Below are 16,837 nucleotides of genomic sequence, written 5' to 3' on the forward strand. Positions count from 1 at the left end.
CTCCTAACCCCGATGTTGTTCAGTGGCCACCTATACTTAACAACCTAGTGTATCACAGTAGGTAAGACCGTAGTGTATATATTAGTAAATATATTATTTACTTTTTGAAAAAGTAACCTCTTACTAAAAAGACCAATGCTAAAAGCACTTTTAAACATTACTTTTACTTTTAAAAATGGAGGAATAGTATAGCATTTGACTATAATCCTTCTAAATGGTCTCTACTAAGAGCATTAGTGTCTTGAGCTTTGAAAATCATATTTTAGAGTTGTAAGAGATGAGTTGTGTGTCTAGCACATGGCGCCTGCCATGTAAGAGAGTGAAAAGAAAGACGCACTGAATATGAACTGTTACGTCTGTTGACTTACTTCTGTTTTCCTAGCAACCTGGGGAATTCAGGCAAAGCTACATGGATTTGAGATGTCAGAGCTGGATTTGATTCCAGTTTGACACCAGTGCATATACACTGTCTGGTGTCAGTGAATGGCTGTCATCCTTTTTTGACTGTTTCCCACTCAAATATACTGGTGATTTTTTTCGTTGCACAAGTGGTTTCAACTGGGCTCTCCTTACAATTGAAAAGTATTACACTATACATAGCAAATATTAAACTGGCTTTTCCTTCTTATTTTTCCCTCTGAGCTTGTTTTGATTTTTCAGTTCAGCTAATAGTAACAGTAGTAATGATTAGCACTTACTGAATGCCTCCTGTGTACCAGATGCTTTTATATGTGCTTTACATGTATAGTTCATTTAATCCCATGGCAACCCTATGAAGTAGATACTATTATTGTTATACAAAAGAAAACTTCAGACACAGAGAGGTGATATAACTTGGTCCAGGGTCACAAAGCTAGTGAATGGTTGAGCCACAACCCACTCAGTTACCCAAAGTAGAAATCTTCCATTTTTCTTGACTTCTTTTCACTTACTACTTAATTTCTATCAAATTTACCTCTGTGATCTGTATCTTCCCCATTTCTTCCAAACTTAGTATCTCCAAGGATACTAAGGAGTCCAGGACTTTACCCTTTCTTGCCCGGCTGTTGGTAAAATATAGCCTCTAGTCCTTTTTAAGGCAAACATTTCACTGAAATACAAATATGATCATGTTACTCTCTTATTGAAGAAAAGAAGAAAGTCTTTCTTGGGAAATCTTCAAAACTGACAATACATGTAGCCATAAGTTTTTGACAAGTTTAGGATTGAGTGATATTTTCTTTTTTCCTATAGCCTTTGAAGAAAGCTGTTAGAATGATGGGAGCACCTAACCTAATAGCAGACAGTATGGAATATGGACTTAGTTACAGTGTCATTTCATACCTCAAAAAGTTGAGTCAACAGGTAATGTTAAGAAATAGAACCATTAAGTATTTTGAATGGTTTTCAATGCAAATGTTAGTTCTCCTGGTTCTGATGGAATTACGTTATATGAATACATTATATGTTTTAAAACCACATATATATTAACATAATTCAGTCTCAAGTATGTGGTTTGCTGTTTTGGAATGTTAATTTCAAATAATCCTAGTTTATGAAAGTAGCCTCATTAGTGTCCTAGAAATTCTGTGAACATTCGTTATGTTTTCTTTTGAGAAATGTATGTTAGAAAGTTGCTTTTCTTAAAAATCAGTTTCTTTTGCTTTATGTTTTAAAACCTGTAGTTTTTTTCTTTCAAAATGGGACTTTCTTTTGAAATATTTGTTGAAAACGCTGATTTTGTCATTTGGGGCATATCACAGTAATAGATTCTTTGGTAGTCAAGCAGTATGCAGTTAGACTGCCAAGATACTACTACTGTAGAGAATACATTATTTTTCCGGTACTTTTGCCATCACTACTTTAACTGCTAATTGAGATGTAGGTTGGAAAGAGTCAAAATATTGCTACTTGTTGTCAGTGAAAAACTACATCACTTTTTGTTATACCTGTGAAGATTTAATTATGTGCTAATAATAGTGTCTTTAAGTAAATATTGATGAGATTTTTTCCCCTAATTTTATATCACCTCTGATTTAGAAATACATATTTTCATTTAGGATGACTTAAACATTTCATGATTTAAGTGTAGTGGCTATTAGTAAATAAAATAAAATTGAAATTGTTTTTGTTTGCCCCGCTCCGGAAGGTTATTATAGTGATTTAAAAACTGTAAGACATTATTATTTAAGCTATATTTAGTTTACCAAGAACTTGACATAAACTGTGCTACTTGAGGTTTTAACTTCTTACATACTTTTAAAATATAAATATGTATTTAATTTATAGAAGACCAAAGCTATTAGTGTTTAATTTATTAATTTAGATTATGTCGAGACCAACTCTTATTTATTTTTACTTTAGGCCAAAATAGAATCTGATCGAGTCATCGGATCTGTAGGCAAAAAAGTAGTACAGGAAACTGGAATTAAAGTCCGAAGCCGATCACATGGTTTATCAATGGCTTATAGGAAAGATTTTCAACAGTTGCTCCAGGGAATTTCAGAGGATGTTCCTCACAGACTGCTAGACCTTAATATGAAAGAATACACTGGGTTCCAGGTTGCTTTGCTCAATAAGGTAATAGTTCTATGAATTTAATACTGCTCTGGATATATTCTGTTGTATTGTTGAATAAATCACATTTTCTATTAGCTGATATTTAGTTTGTCCAAACTTTAGGAATACTTCTATACCTCTGTAGACTAATGATCATTAATACTATCATTGAATGAGTGAATTTTAGAATTAAAAAATTATACATGCCAAATTGATGAATAGATCAGTAAGCCAACCCATTCACTTATTTGTTAAATTCTTTAATTTTTTTTTTTTTTTAATTTTAGGGAGAACAGGGGAGAGAGGCAGAGAGAGAGAGACAGAGAGACAGAGAGACACATCTTAAGTAGGCTTCATACTCAGCACAGAGTTGGATGCAGGGCTCAATCCCACCACCTTAGGATCGTGACCTGAGTTGAAATTAAGAGCTGGATGCTCAACTGACTGAGCCACCCAGGTGTCCCCATTTATTTTATAGATGAGAAAACAGATGGGGCATCTAGCTGGCTCAGACAGTAGAGCATTTGACTCTTGTCTTGGTCATGAGTTTGAGCCCCATGTTGGATGTAAAGATTACTTAAAAAAAAGAAGGAAAGAATACAGAGGCTTAAAGATTGCCTAAAGTTACATAGCTAGTGGGAGAGTTCACTGTAGTATGGTACTTAAACTGATGACCTTGGGTGCATAGCATGATTTTAAAATACTTTATGGATATTCATTATTATAAACATCCTCATCCCAGGGATGCCTGGGTGGCTCAGTAGTCAGTGAAGTGCCCAACTCTTGATCTCCGCTCAGGTCTTGATCTCAAGGTCATGAGTTGAAGCCCCACACTGGGCTCCATGCTGGGCGTGGGGCCTACTTTAAAAAAAAATTCTTCATCTCAGTAGCCTTTTTTTGTAGAAACAGACATGCCAATCTAAAATGTATATGGAAAGTTAAAGGTCCTAGAATAGGTAAAAAATTTTGGAAAAAAATAATAAAGTTAGAAGACTTACACTATCTATTTTGAAGCTTACTGTAAAGTTGTAATGATCATCAACATGTTCTGTTGTTGACATAAGGATAAACATATAGAGCAGTAGGACAGAAGAGAGTCTAGAAGTAGGCCCTCACACGTATAGTCCGTTCATTTCTTTTTTTTTTTTTTTTTTTAACGTTTTTATTTTTTTTTTGAGACAGAGAGAGACAGAGCATGAACGGGGGAGGGTCAGAGAGAGGGAGACACAGAATCCGAAACAGGCTCCAGGCTCTGAGCTGTCAGCACAGAGCCCGACGCGGGGCTCGAACTCACGGACCGTGAGATCATGACCTGAGCCGAAGTCGGCCGCTTAACCGACTGAGCCACCCAGGCGCCCCTAGTCCGTTCATTTCTAACAGAGGTGCCAGAATAATTCAGTGGGTAAGAAGACAATCTCTTCAGACATAGTGCTGGGCTCATGTGGAATTTAAGAAGCAAAACAGATGAACAGAGGGGAAGGGAAGGCAAATAAGATAAAAACAAGAGGGCAAACCACAAGAGACTCTTAAATACAGAGAATAAACTGAGGGTTGCTGGAGGGGAGGTGGGTGGGTGGACGCACTAAATGAGTGATGGGCGTTAAGGAGCGCACTTGTTGAGACGAGCACTTGGTGTTACATGTAAGTGATGAATCACTGAATTCTCGTCAGACCAATACTCCACTATATGTTAACTAACATGAGTCTGAATAAAATAAAGTAAAAACAAAATGAACAAAAAAAAAGAAATAGTGCTGGATCAATTGGATACCCATATTCAAAATAATAAACTTGACCCTTACATTACCAGTGCTCATGGTCTTAAATGTAAAAACTAAAACTATAAACTTCTGGAAGAAAACAGGAGAAAGTCTTCATGACATTGGGTTCAGGGGTCATTGATGATTTCTAAAATATAACACAAAAGGTACATACATAAAAAACTTCATAAATTGAACTTCATTAAAATTTAAACTTTTACACTTGAGATATCACCTCACGCCAGTCAGAGTGGCTGAAATGAACAAATCAGGAGACTAGATGCTGGAGAGGATGTGGAGAAATGGGAACCTTCTTGCACTGTTGGTAGGAATGCAAACTGGTGCAGCTACTCTGGAAAACAGTGTGGAGGTTCCTCAAAAAATTAAAAATAGATCTACCCCTATGATCCAGCAATAGCACTGCTAGGAATTTACCCAAGGGATACAGGAGTGCTGATGCATAGGGGCACTTGTACCCCAGTGTTTATAGCAGCACTTTCAACAATAGCCAAATTATGGAAAGAGCCTAAATGTCCATCAACTGATGAATGGATAAAGAAACTGTGGTTGATATATACAGTGGAATACTACTTGGCAGTGAGAAAGAATGAAATACGGCCCTATGTAGCAACGTGGATGGAACTGGAGAGTGTGATGCTAAGTGAAATAAGTCATACAGAGAAAGACAGATACCATATGTTTTCACTCTTATGTGGATCCTGAGAAACTTAACAGGATACCATGGGGGAGGAGAAGGGAAAAAAAAATTAGGGAGGAAGGCAAACCATAAGAGACTCTTAAAAACTGAGAATAAACTGAGGGTTGATGGGGGGTGGAAGGGAGGGGAAAGTGGGTGATGGGCATTGAGGATGGCACCTGTTGGGATGAGCACTGGGTGTTGTATGGAAACCAGTTTGACAATAAATTTCATATTAAAAAAAATCAGCCATAGACCATATGTAAATGAATGGGTGTGACTGGGTTCCAATAAAACTTTATTTACAAAAAATAATAATAATAAAAAAATCAAAAAAACAATTTAAACTTTTGTCTATAAAAGAAACTTGGTAAAATGAACAGGCAAACTACAGCCTGGGAGAAAAGTATGTACAGAATAAAGAATATGTATCAAAATACATGAAGAACTCCTACAACTCAATATAAAAAGACAAATATCTAATTAAAAATTGGCAAAATATCTGAGCAGTTACTCCACCAAATAAGATATACAGATTGAACATGCACGTAAAAAGATGCTGTACTTTAATGGTCATTAGGGAAATGTAAAATAAAACTACAATGAGATCCCACTTCCCATCCACTACACTGGCTATACTTGTTATATAATTAGCAGTTCTTCTTGTAGGTATCTACATGAGAGCAATGAAGATGTAGGTCCATATAAAGGCTTTATATGCAAATGTTCATAGTAGCATTATTCATAATAGCCAAAAACTGTAAAGAAAACTGTTCATCAAATGGAAAGTGGATAAAGATATGCTCTATCCATAGAATGGAATACTAGTCTGGAGTATAAAAGAACAGACTAGTGATACATGAACAATGTGAATGAATCTCAAAATATCATCCTTAGTGAAAAAAAGCTAGATACAAAAGATTTGATATAGCAAAATTCTGTTTATAAAATGGAATGTAGGGAGACAGAAAGCAGATCGGTGGTTGCCTGGGGATAGGAAAAGGGATGGACTACAATGGGCACAAAGAACTTTTGTGGGATGATGGAAGTATTGTTAAACCAGATTGTGGTGATGGTTTCACAACTGTAAATTTACTGACACTCATCAAACTGTATACCTAAAATGGGTGATTTTATGGTATGTAAATCAAAGCTCTTTTTCTTTAAATTTTCAAAGTCTTTAAAATTTAGAAATTTGTTTTATAAGATACTTACTTTTCTTAGGCAGAATATATAATAAAATCTTGAAGAGATGTGAATTTGAGTTATTTGGTAAGTTCACTACCAATTTTTATCCTCTGGTTCCCAAAACAGTATATTAAGATTGCATCATAATTCTTTATTCTATTTTTAAAGCTAATTAGACTTGTATATCTTATTTCCAAACCTTTACTGCAGGCTAGAGATTTTAGTCTCTCTTAATTCTATATTTGAAAATAAATTTGCCTTTGAATGTTTTTCAATAGGATTTGAAGCCACAGACATTTAGGAACGCGTATGACATACCAAGGCGGAATCTTTTGGATCACTTAACAAGAATGAGATCTAATCTTTTGAAGAGCACCCGCAGATTTCTTAAAGGACAGGATGAAGGTTGGATCATAGTTTCAATAATGGTGTTTCTTTTGTGAATTTCTTTATACTGAAAAAACATAGTATAGTAGTGTAGCTTTTAAAGCATTGTAGTATCTCATTTTCTTTGTAAATTCAAACAAATGATGTAAAAAGTGAGTCGTCACTCATTCTCAGAATTTCTTTCTACCATCACTGTTTCCCCCAAATTTTATTCCCCAGAGGCGACACCCTTTGTTAGCAGCTTAGTATCTTTTTTGGCTTTGTTCATGCATTCACACACACAGGTCCACACATGCACAATCATTTTCTTGTGATACACAATACTAGCATCTGGTGGTTTAACTTGGATGGTGAATACATGTCCTGTTCCTTCAGTTATACCCATGGCACTGACCACAGATCAAGTCAGATGAGAATTTAACTCTTTGCCATCTCTGACGTAAGCATTCCAGCTATACCTTTATTTACGTATTTGTTTAAATGTTTATTTATTTATTTTGAGACCGAGAGAGCGCGAGCGTACTTTGGGGAGGGGAGTGGGTGGGGAGAGAATCCCAAGCAAGCTCCACATTCAGCGCGGAGTCCAACACGGGGCTCCATCTCACGACTGTGAGATCATGACCTGCGCCGAAATCAAGAGTCGGACGCTTAACCAACTAAGCCATCTGGGGACCCCTCCCACCATAGCTTTATATAAAAAGGGTTATCTATATGTGATATGTCTTTTCTATAAATTCTGCTATAGTTAAATTCTGCTTATTTGGAATATAATAGAAGAGACATTCCTTTTCATGGTAATGTTAACACATATTTGCTTATTCTATACACTCAAATTAACTGCAATATTTTTGTTTTATTTAGAAGGTAAAATCAGTTATTTTAAATTTTACTTTAAAAATCTCAAAGACTTCATTTATGTCACAATATTTATGACGACAAACCAATTTTGCATATATGGGAAGGGAAGACTGCCTAGGATAACCCCAGATAGCATTCAAATATAAGAAGGTATTGTTTGATAATTAAACAGAGTATCATTTCAGTGAGGTTAACTTTTGTTATTGCTCTGTTCTGTTTGAAAAGATCAAGTGCACAGTGTTCCTATAGCACAAATGGGGAATTACCAGGAATACCTCAAGCAAGTACCTTCTCCACTAAGAGAACTTGATCCTGATCAGCCTCGAAGGTTGCATACATTTGGCAACCCATTTAAGCTAGATAAAAAGGTAAGCTTGAAACGTTCCATAGTATAATTTATTTGTGGATTTAACAGTTCTAATTTCACTAAAGTAAGCTGAGGCTGTTTTGTTGGTAGACTAATAAATGTTAACATAGTTATAATCTAGTTGCTTTAATGGGAACTGGAATTAGTTGTGCCATTTAAAAACTATATGTAAATCTAGGGAAATTATATTCTCTTTTGTTATAGGGTATGATGATAGATGAAGCAGATGAATTTGTGGCTGGACCTCAAAATAAACATAAACGACCTGGAGAACCAAATATGCAAGGGATCCCTAAAAGACGTCGCTGTATGTCTCCACTGCTGAGAGGCAGACAACAGAATCCAGTTGTGAACAATCATATTGGAGGAAAAGGACCACCTGTACCTATGACTCAAGCACAGCCAGATCTTATTAAACCCCTTCCTCTTCATAAAAGTAAGAGTTTTTTAAAAATAAACATTATTTGCTGCTATTTGTTTTTTGTGTGGGGAAGAGATTTTTGTAATAAAGTATAGAAAAAATTGATAAAGTCTAAGAGTGTCTAGAGAAGATAATTGTTTATTCTAAATTAGCGTGTAATCATTTTGTAGTCCTTTTAGTGAACATTTGGACATTTCATGTATTTATTATGCTTTATTATAGCTGTCATGATCTAAATATCATTTATAAGCCTTAAGTATTTCAAAATAACAGTTATAGGGATGTTCTCAATACCCATAGAAAGGTGGTTTTCAATTACAGGTAACTTCAACAACTAATTATTAAATACATATGCTATGGTAAACAGTGCTAGGCATTGAGGTATCGCAGTGAACGAGACAATAGTGATCTCTGTCCCCATTTAGAATGAGGAAAGACAGTCATTGAACATTTCATTAGAAGTGTGGTGAATGTTCACAAGGGAAGTCAAGTATGTTTTGGAAGCATGTGGCAAGAGGATTTTAGTCTGTGCGGTCAAGGCACTTTATTGAGGAAGTTACGTTTAAGCCAACATTGGAAGGATGAATGGGAGTTGTTTCACTAAAGCTGTGCATTCAGTAGTCTTGCTAAGCAGTCTGCTGCATACTGTGTGTATAGTAGTAGTATAAGAAGAGTCTGTGCAAACGTATACAGTAAAGAGAAGCAGTTAAGGGGCTGAAAGAACTCTAGTATAGCAAAGGTGTTGGGGGTGAGGTAAGATGAGAGGTGAAAGATAGGTTGAGGCCAGATCATGGAGCGCCTTGGAGGCCATTGTAAAGATTCCAGACTTTAAGGACAATGAGGATCTTTGAAAGGTTTGAGAAGCTAGTGACCTCATCTGGTTAGCATTTTATAAAGACCAGGCTGACTGTCCTGGGCAGAGTACTGTTAGGGAAGAACAAGAATGGATGTAGGGGAACTCTTAGTAAATTAATGGAATCATTAATTATAGGTAGTGATCATTTGTGGCTTATAACTGGAGAGAACCAAATATTATATAACTCCTGAAGGGTTTATACAATATCACTTCTGAAATACTCTTGCCAAAAAACAAAAAAGAAAGAAATCGAACCTTAACCTGATCAAGCCTCTAGATCTAACTACCAATTTATAGGAAATACAAGGATAGGAAAACATATTAAATGACAAAATAGGGAGACAATTAGCATAATCCAGATGGTGGGACACTGTAAGACAAAGAATATGGGATATGTGTATCTCCAGAAAAAATGCATAGAAAAAAAGAGAAGTACAGAAGGATTTTATAGATTAAAAGGTAGTTAAACGACCTATAAACCAATGACAGTGTGCAGGCCTGATTTGAACCCTGAATCAAACAAAATCAAACTTCCCTCCACAGACAGAAAATATATAAAGTAATTAGAGATTGTGAACACTGATAAGATCTTTGATGCCATTAAATAATTATTAGATGCACAGAAAGCAGTTAAGGAACCCAAGGAAGAGCTAATGACCTGCTAGTGGAGTTGTGAGAAGAACATGTATTTGAGAAATACTTGGACACATCAGTAAAGACTTGATGACGACTGGCTGGATGTTGGAGTCAGGGCAAGAGAGTTGAGAGATGCTTGGTAGGTGAGGGTAACGGGGTGGAGTAGAAGAGCAGATGATGAGTGATTTTAGAGGTGCCTATTAAGTTAGCCACATGGAGATCCTAAGGTAGAAGATGGATATTTTAGTTTAGAACTAAAGAAGAGACTGGGATAAAGAGGGAGGTGCAGGAGGCAGTCTTAGCCCCAATTGAAGTGAATTAAATCACACCAAAGAAAACAATGAGAAGAAAAAGCCTAGAACAGAACTTTGAAAGTGCTAAAGTTAAGGAGAGAAATGAGTTTCAGGAAAGATTGAGAAAGAAGAGTCCAAGAAATAGGAGATGAGAAGAATTTGGTGTGGTGAGAGCTAAAGGGAAAGAGAATCGAGTGGTTGGTGGTTTCAAATGCTTCTTAAACAGGTCAGTCAAGGGGCGCCTGGGTGGCGCAGTCGGTTAAGCGTCCGACTTCAGCCAGGTCACGATCTCGCGGTCCGTGAGTTCGAGCCCCGCGTCAGGCTCTGGGCTGATGGCTCGGAGCCTGGAGCCTGTTTCCGATTCTGTGTCTCCCTCTCTCTCTGTCCCTCCCCCGTTCATGCTCTGTCTCTCTCTGTCCCAAAAATAAATAAACGTTGAAAAAAAAAAAAATTAAACAGGTCAGTCAAAGGGATTAGAAAAGTTCTATTGGTCTTTGGCTCCCTTAGCAAGAGCAGTTTTGCTCCCACAAAATCACTGGGAAGGCAGACAGGAGTGGTCCAGAGCCCAGAAGAAAGAATGCTACTTCCAGTGAAGCAGAAAGGGTATGGGCACAAGTTGAACAGTGGCAGGTAGAGGAAGTTCCTGTTTCACAGCTCTGCTTTCCTTTCCTCTGTGAAGTGAGAGGTGATGTATGCTCCTGAGTGGGAGGCAGGGGTTGGGAAAGTCTGAGATGTTAAGAGAGCGGAGAAGGTTAGAATGATCTTTTGTGGGAGAGGGAGGAAATGTTGTAATAAGATTGCTGGGTCCTGTTTCTCCACTAGTGCTCATCATTCCAAATGCACATCTAGAGCAAGCAGATAGAGTCGGCAGATTTGGGGTTTTGCCTGGCAGGGAGGACAACAGAATGAGAGAATTTAGGACATTGGTAAAAAGTAATGCATATGGGATATAAGTTGGATAGACAAGAAAGAGGAATCTAGAAGGTAGGATCTGCTCACTGGGAGGGAGAAAGTGGAGGAGATGCTGAAGTAAGAGTCTGGCTGAGTTACAGAGCCGACAGCAGGAGTCCTGCAAAGATAAGGGTTATGCTCCTCTGCCCGTGAATTTGTGTTTGATTTGACAGCCAAACAAGGTGAGACATTAAAGAATTGAGGCCATGTTCTTGGCAGGTGATCTGCTTAGACACTGAAGTCCCATGCAACAGTAATTCTTAAACTTTAATGTGTCATTGCATCACCAGGGGATCTAGTTAAACTGCAGATTCTGAATTCATTGTTTAGGGCAGGGCTCAAGGTGAACATGTCTAGCCAGCTTTCTGATGGTGCTAACACTGCTTGTATTAGACCACATTTTGAGTAGTAATGATCTAGGATAATGCCCAAGGGACATCAGGGTGGGAGGAAGACTGTGAGCCAGGTATGACCAGAGAGGTGTGCCTTAGAGATCAGTAAAGACAGTGATAGGAGAGAGAGGATGAGTGTAGTGGCCTCTACTTCCTCCCTCCCATTTATCAGAGCAAGAGTGTTATACGAGTGCAGGGAGAAAGTAACTTGAAGTGGCCCTGGAAGGTGAAGGAATCGGTGACTGTACCTCCTTATTTTAAGTCCATGGAGAGTGTTTGAGAGAAAGCAGTCTCTAACTCCAAGTCTGAAAAGAAGAGCAGTTTCTTTGTCAGAGAGCTGCGTTTCAGTTAAAGCGGGAGTCGTTACAGAGAATATTTAGGAAAATTTGCAAATCATGGATGGGGATTTAGGAGGGAGTCAGAAGTTTGAGGGCTTTTGGTGGGCATGAGTTTACCTTTGGACGATAAATGAGGGAAGTAGAGATGACTTCAGCGGGTGTCCTGGAGGTTTGGTGAGCAGTCAGGGAACTTACAGTTCAGCTGCTTTCTGTGGGGGGCAAATGTTTGCAAGCTTTTTTAAGTCCAGTAATCTGATGAACTGCAGTGGGCACCAGGCTGTGGGCACTGTTCTGCATTGCTCAACTAAAGACTGGATGAGTGGTTATAAGAAAGAGTGTACTGTAAAGTGACCTGTCTGACAGTGGGTTCCCAGCAGAATATTGAACACTTTGGACTCCCTGTGTTTACTTTTGCCTCTAAATGATAGTAGACTGTATAAGGCAGAGGTAAGTTGGAATGAGTTAGGACTCTCTAAGGAAAGGGTAACCCTGATAATCTTGGTCATATATGTTCCCCTAAAGCATTCGAAATCTGCTTGTTCAATAAAATTGCCATAGAATAAAGCAGAGAACTAAAAGTTGTGTGAAATTGGCTTTTATTTTTTTTCCTAAGGGCAAAAATTTTACAGATTTTGTAAATACTGTAAATGTTTCACATTGAAACCCACCATCTCTTTGGCAAATCTTAAGAACCGTATCATATTATTTGTTAATTTGCATCCATCAAGGAGATTAGTTGTGATTTGCTGTAATATTATTTGTTGCTTTTTTCTTACTGTGTGCTTTGAAGTTGGCTCATGTCAATTTTTTCTTCTTATCTTTGTTTTTAGTTTCGGAAGCCACTAATGATTCGACAATAGATGATGTGGTTGAAAATCATATTGCAGACCAACTTTCATCAGATATTACACCAAATGCTATGGATACTGAATTTTCAACTTCTTCTCCAGCCAGTTTACTGGAACGACCAACCAATCATACAGAGGCGCTTGGTCATGACCATTTAGGAACTAATGACCTCACTGTTGGTGGATATTTAGAAAATCACGAGGAGCCAAGAGATAAAGAACAATGTCCTGAAGAGAATATACCAGCATCTTCACTCAACAAAGGAAAGAAATTGATGCATTGCAGAAGCCATGAAGAGGTCAACACTGAACTAAAAGCACAAATAATGAAAGAGATCCGAAAGCCAGGAAGAAGTATGTATAATTAGAGGCAAACCCCATATTTGATATCTGTGTGGGCTCAAAAAAAAAAAAAAAAAATTAATTAGAAGCATATACCTGATTCTAGATCAGTTTTGAACAGCATTTGAGCTATGTAAGATTTGATCTTTATTCAGCCTACAAACACTAAATGTCTGTTATATCCAAAGTAGTATGGTGTAGATATGGTAAGCAGGAGGGACTGAGAGCAGAGCTTGAAGAACACACAGACAAATTACACATAGTTCCTACTATGACAGGAACCCGTAGTCTTGAGTATTCTAAACAGCAACTGGAATTTAATGTAGCAGCAGACCCCCAAAAGTGTAGCGAATATTAAATAGTTTCATCTCTGTAGAGTTCCTGACATAGTGTCTACCACTGTGTTTAAGGGTTAAACTATGATGGTGAGCAGGGATGTGTTTAGGCCAAAACCCTAAAGTTATAAAAGCAATCTATGAAATGAATATAAAAGAACTTTGGCATAAAATTTCAGTATTATGACATCCATTCAAAGATGTTGACAGATTGACGGACCATGTGCTTTAATGGAACACCCATGGGTGGTTCAAAAGTGGGTAAGACATCCCTTGCCATTTAGGAGTTTATAGTCCTTGGCAGAATTTTAGGTGAAAACTTGAAACTGAACTAGCACTCTTAACCATTTTTTCTGTCTCCATATGCCCCTCCCCATCTTGTTAACTGTAGTTGAGAATTTAAATTATAAGTATGCAATTTTATAAAGGCTACTTGCTGCTGCTTTTTCAGTGGCCAGTACCAAAAGCTAGTCACGTACTTTCTAAGCTTTATGTTTGATATCTTAATGGGAACTTTTACCAAAACTTCTGTGTTTACCAAGTTATTTTATCTTGATTGATATATGATGAAATATGTGTATTAATGAGTGGTAGAATATTTTGGTTTGGTTTAGCATATCTTGATACCGTAAACTGCAGTAGAAAAATATTGAATAAGAGTGCATAGAAAAGCCACTAATTTTTTTCTTTGCTTCTCTTCTTTTAAGAATATGAAAGAATCTTCACTTTACTGAAGCATGTGCAAGGCAGTTTACAAACAAGACTAATATTTTTGCAAAATGTCATTAAAGAAGCATCAAGGTAAATAATCTGTTGTACATTATGAAATGATTATGAAATGAGTCCCCAGTTTACAGTCAGTGTTGTAACAGTTGTAACTGTTGTAACAGTATCTGTACTTGTGGTGTTATGCATGCATGTGACACAGCCATGTGTGTCCTCCTCCTCCTCCTCCTCTGTTTTAGTTTATTGAAAGAAATTCACTTAAAAAATAGCCACACACAAATTCTTCACCAATTATGGACCTTTTCTCCCTGTAGATTATAGATACTTGCATAATTCTCATTGATCCTACTCTGTGCCTTTTTGGGGTCTTTATATTTTATAGCCTTCAGCTTTTCTCCTTTGTATATTTGGACTACAGTTGATATTAATCAGTGATTAGAAATAACCTTGGAAGACAATATTTGAATGCTGTTCATTTGTATGTGGGAAAACATGTAATTAAGGGGAGCAGAGTTGGACAAATGGGCCTTATTCTGATTGCTTCAGTAGCCCAGGATTATGTACTTTAGTACAAGGAATGTGGATCAAGATTATAAATGGTAACTATGAAGTGCAGTTAACTGGAAAGCATGGTTGTATGAGTAGTGAGTACACAAGACTTTTTCTTTGAAGACTTCTTTAGTATTGTGAGAAAACTTAGGGTTATCTCCTCTGACCTTTCAAATATACACAGCCTTTAAAAGTCCCCCAGTTTCTTCCATGCTACTCATAAAGGCATTTTTAGATAGAGCAGTTACTTTTTGTTTGTTTGTTTGGGTTTTTTTTGGAGTAGCTAGAGCATACACCACTTTGAGGGTTCAAAATAAGGCAGTAACTTTTCATGTTACTCATTTTGAGTATTTAATCTATTCTTTATGTAACATTCTGTCAGCTGAAACTTCATCATGGATTTAGCTATATTCCTGATGGCCTGCACTCTCTACTTCTAACACCTTTTAGAGAGTTGTGTAATATTATGGTGGCTATTCATGTTAATTTACAAGTAGAGAGGAAGTGGATATAGATTGGACAGTGTTTTTGGATATTCTAAAAAGCATCAGCAGTATTAATAACTTACGTAGACGAATGCATTTTTAGTCTACTATATTAGTGAAGAAAATTTTAAATTGCCACTTGAACTTTCAATGTTTGCTATATTATCCTATACTGCAGATGTCTAATTATCCTTGATTTGTTCGCTTTCAAACTGTAATAGTAGAACACCAGGGTTTTTAAACGTTACTATCCAACTGTCATTTCTTCTTCCCTTTTGTGGGGATTATATTCATACTTTGTTCACATTCTTTCAACATACAACTTTTAAAGAGCATAGGAAGTAGGGGCACTTGGGTGGCTCAGTCAGTTAAGCGTCCGACTTCGGCTCAGGTCTTGATCTCGCGGTTCGTGAGTTTGAGCCCTGCGTCGGGCTCTGTGCTGACAGAGCCTGGAACCTGCTTCGGATTCTGTGTCTCTCCCTCTCTCTCTGCCCCTCCCCAGCTTGTTCTTGCTCTCTCTCTCTCTCTCTCTCTCAAAAATAAACAAACATTAAAAAAAAATTAAAGAGCATAAGAAGCTATTGGAATCATTGCTTTAGGAGTCCAAATTTTGTTGGAATATTTGTAACCCTTGTAAATGTTAGGGTTTTTTTTCTTTTTGGTTGTGGAACAAATATCTGACTTCCATTGTACCTGGGCCTGGATTATTTGTTTTAGGAACAAACTGCAATTCTGCACTGATAAAATAATTTACTTATTATCTTCCAGTGGATTTTATATATCATAAAGTTGTTGTTTTTCATTTTCATTTTACTTTGAAAAATCTTCCCAAGGCAGTTTCTGTCTTTAAAAAAAGCATTATACTGATCTATATCCATTAAAAAGAAATTGAGAGTGCTATCACTTATTTTTTTATACAGGTTTAAAAAGCGAATGCTAATAGAACAACTGGAGAACTTCTTGGATGAAATTCATCGACGAGCCAATCAGATCAACCATATTAATAGCAATTAAAAGAAAACAGAATGTGGCCACTTATTTCACTATCTTCTCCAAATACAAAGTAAATACAAGACTGTTGTGATCTTGAATTCATTTTTTGACATGCATTGTTGGCTATTTGAAATACTAAGAGCAAGTCTACAGATCCTTTTTCCATCATTTTACAGTGACCTTTTCTTCATTTTGGTTTATTTTTGTAATGTGAAAAATATCACTCTAAAACACATTTTTATTTAACAAACTAAAAATATTCCTCCAAATCTCTTGCTTGTCATTGACTCTTGCGTGTCAATTTCCCTCAGGTTCTATTTTCTTAAACCAACCTTTAAAATTGTCACCTCTGTTAAGGTTGAACTTTGCCAAAAAAAAAAAATAATAAAAAGTTACTTTGTAATTTTTGGGGAAAAAAGCACATACATTAAAACTAGGTAATGTTTTGTATATACAGTTATTTTGGATATATTATTGTAAGTTGTACAAATGTATTTTGAAGAATATTTAAGAAAAGCACTTTTGTTATTCCATCAATAAATGCTCTATTTTACTCTTGTGTGGTTTAGGAAATAATCACATTTAAAGTAATCATTTAAAACCATCTTAAGGATAATGGAATTTTAAAGGCCTTGCTTTTTAAGCATTGGACAAATACACCACTTGAAGCTCATATTTGTTAAAGCTAACTGTAATTATCTGTTACATAATCTGCATTGTCTTTTTACTCTATGTTCTTAGGTTTTGTTGGCTACACCAACATGCTCCCATTTCTGCCTAGATAGTAGAAAAGACGGTATCTGTGGCAAATAGGCAGACACTTTAAAAGCTGTTTAAAACGCAGACAGCTTCGGCATTAGTGGTTTCCTTACTCCCC

At 36.7% G+C, this 16,837-nt stretch overlaps 1 protein-coding gene across 2 annotated transcripts in view; it reads left to right on the forward strand.

Annotated features, from left to right (window-relative positions):
• INTS6 (integrator complex subunit 6) overlaps positions 1 to 16,633 on the forward strand; it is an 89,869-nt gene extending 73,236 nt beyond the window's left edge. For both annotated transcript variants that reach the window (XM_042909466.1, XM_042909544.1), the window contains exons 12-19: positions 1,234 to 1,344; positions 2,344 to 2,559; positions 6,462 to 6,588; positions 7,654 to 7,796; positions 8,000 to 8,231; positions 12,513 to 12,884; positions 13,915 to 14,008; positions 15,888 to 16,633. In XM_042909466.1, the coding sequence (XP_042765400.1) occupies positions 1,234 to 1,344; positions 2,344 to 2,559; positions 6,462 to 6,588; positions 7,654 to 7,796; positions 8,000 to 8,231; positions 12,513 to 12,884; positions 13,915 to 14,008; positions 15,888 to 15,981 (1,389 nt within the window). In that variant the 3' untranslated portion in view covers positions 15,982 to 16,633. The remainder of the gene's footprint in view (positions 1 to 1,233; positions 1,345 to 2,343; positions 2,560 to 6,461; positions 6,589 to 7,653; positions 7,797 to 7,999; positions 8,232 to 12,512; positions 12,885 to 13,914; positions 14,009 to 15,887) is intronic.
• Positions 16,634 to 16,837: the final 204 nt, after the last annotated feature.

Source organism: Panthera leo, chromosome A1 (assembly GCF_018350215.1).
Source record: "Panthera leo isolate Ple1 chromosome A1, P.leo_Ple1_pat1.1, whole genome shotgun sequence".
NCBI lineage: Eukaryota > Metazoa > Chordata > Mammalia > Carnivora > Felidae > Panthera > Panthera leo.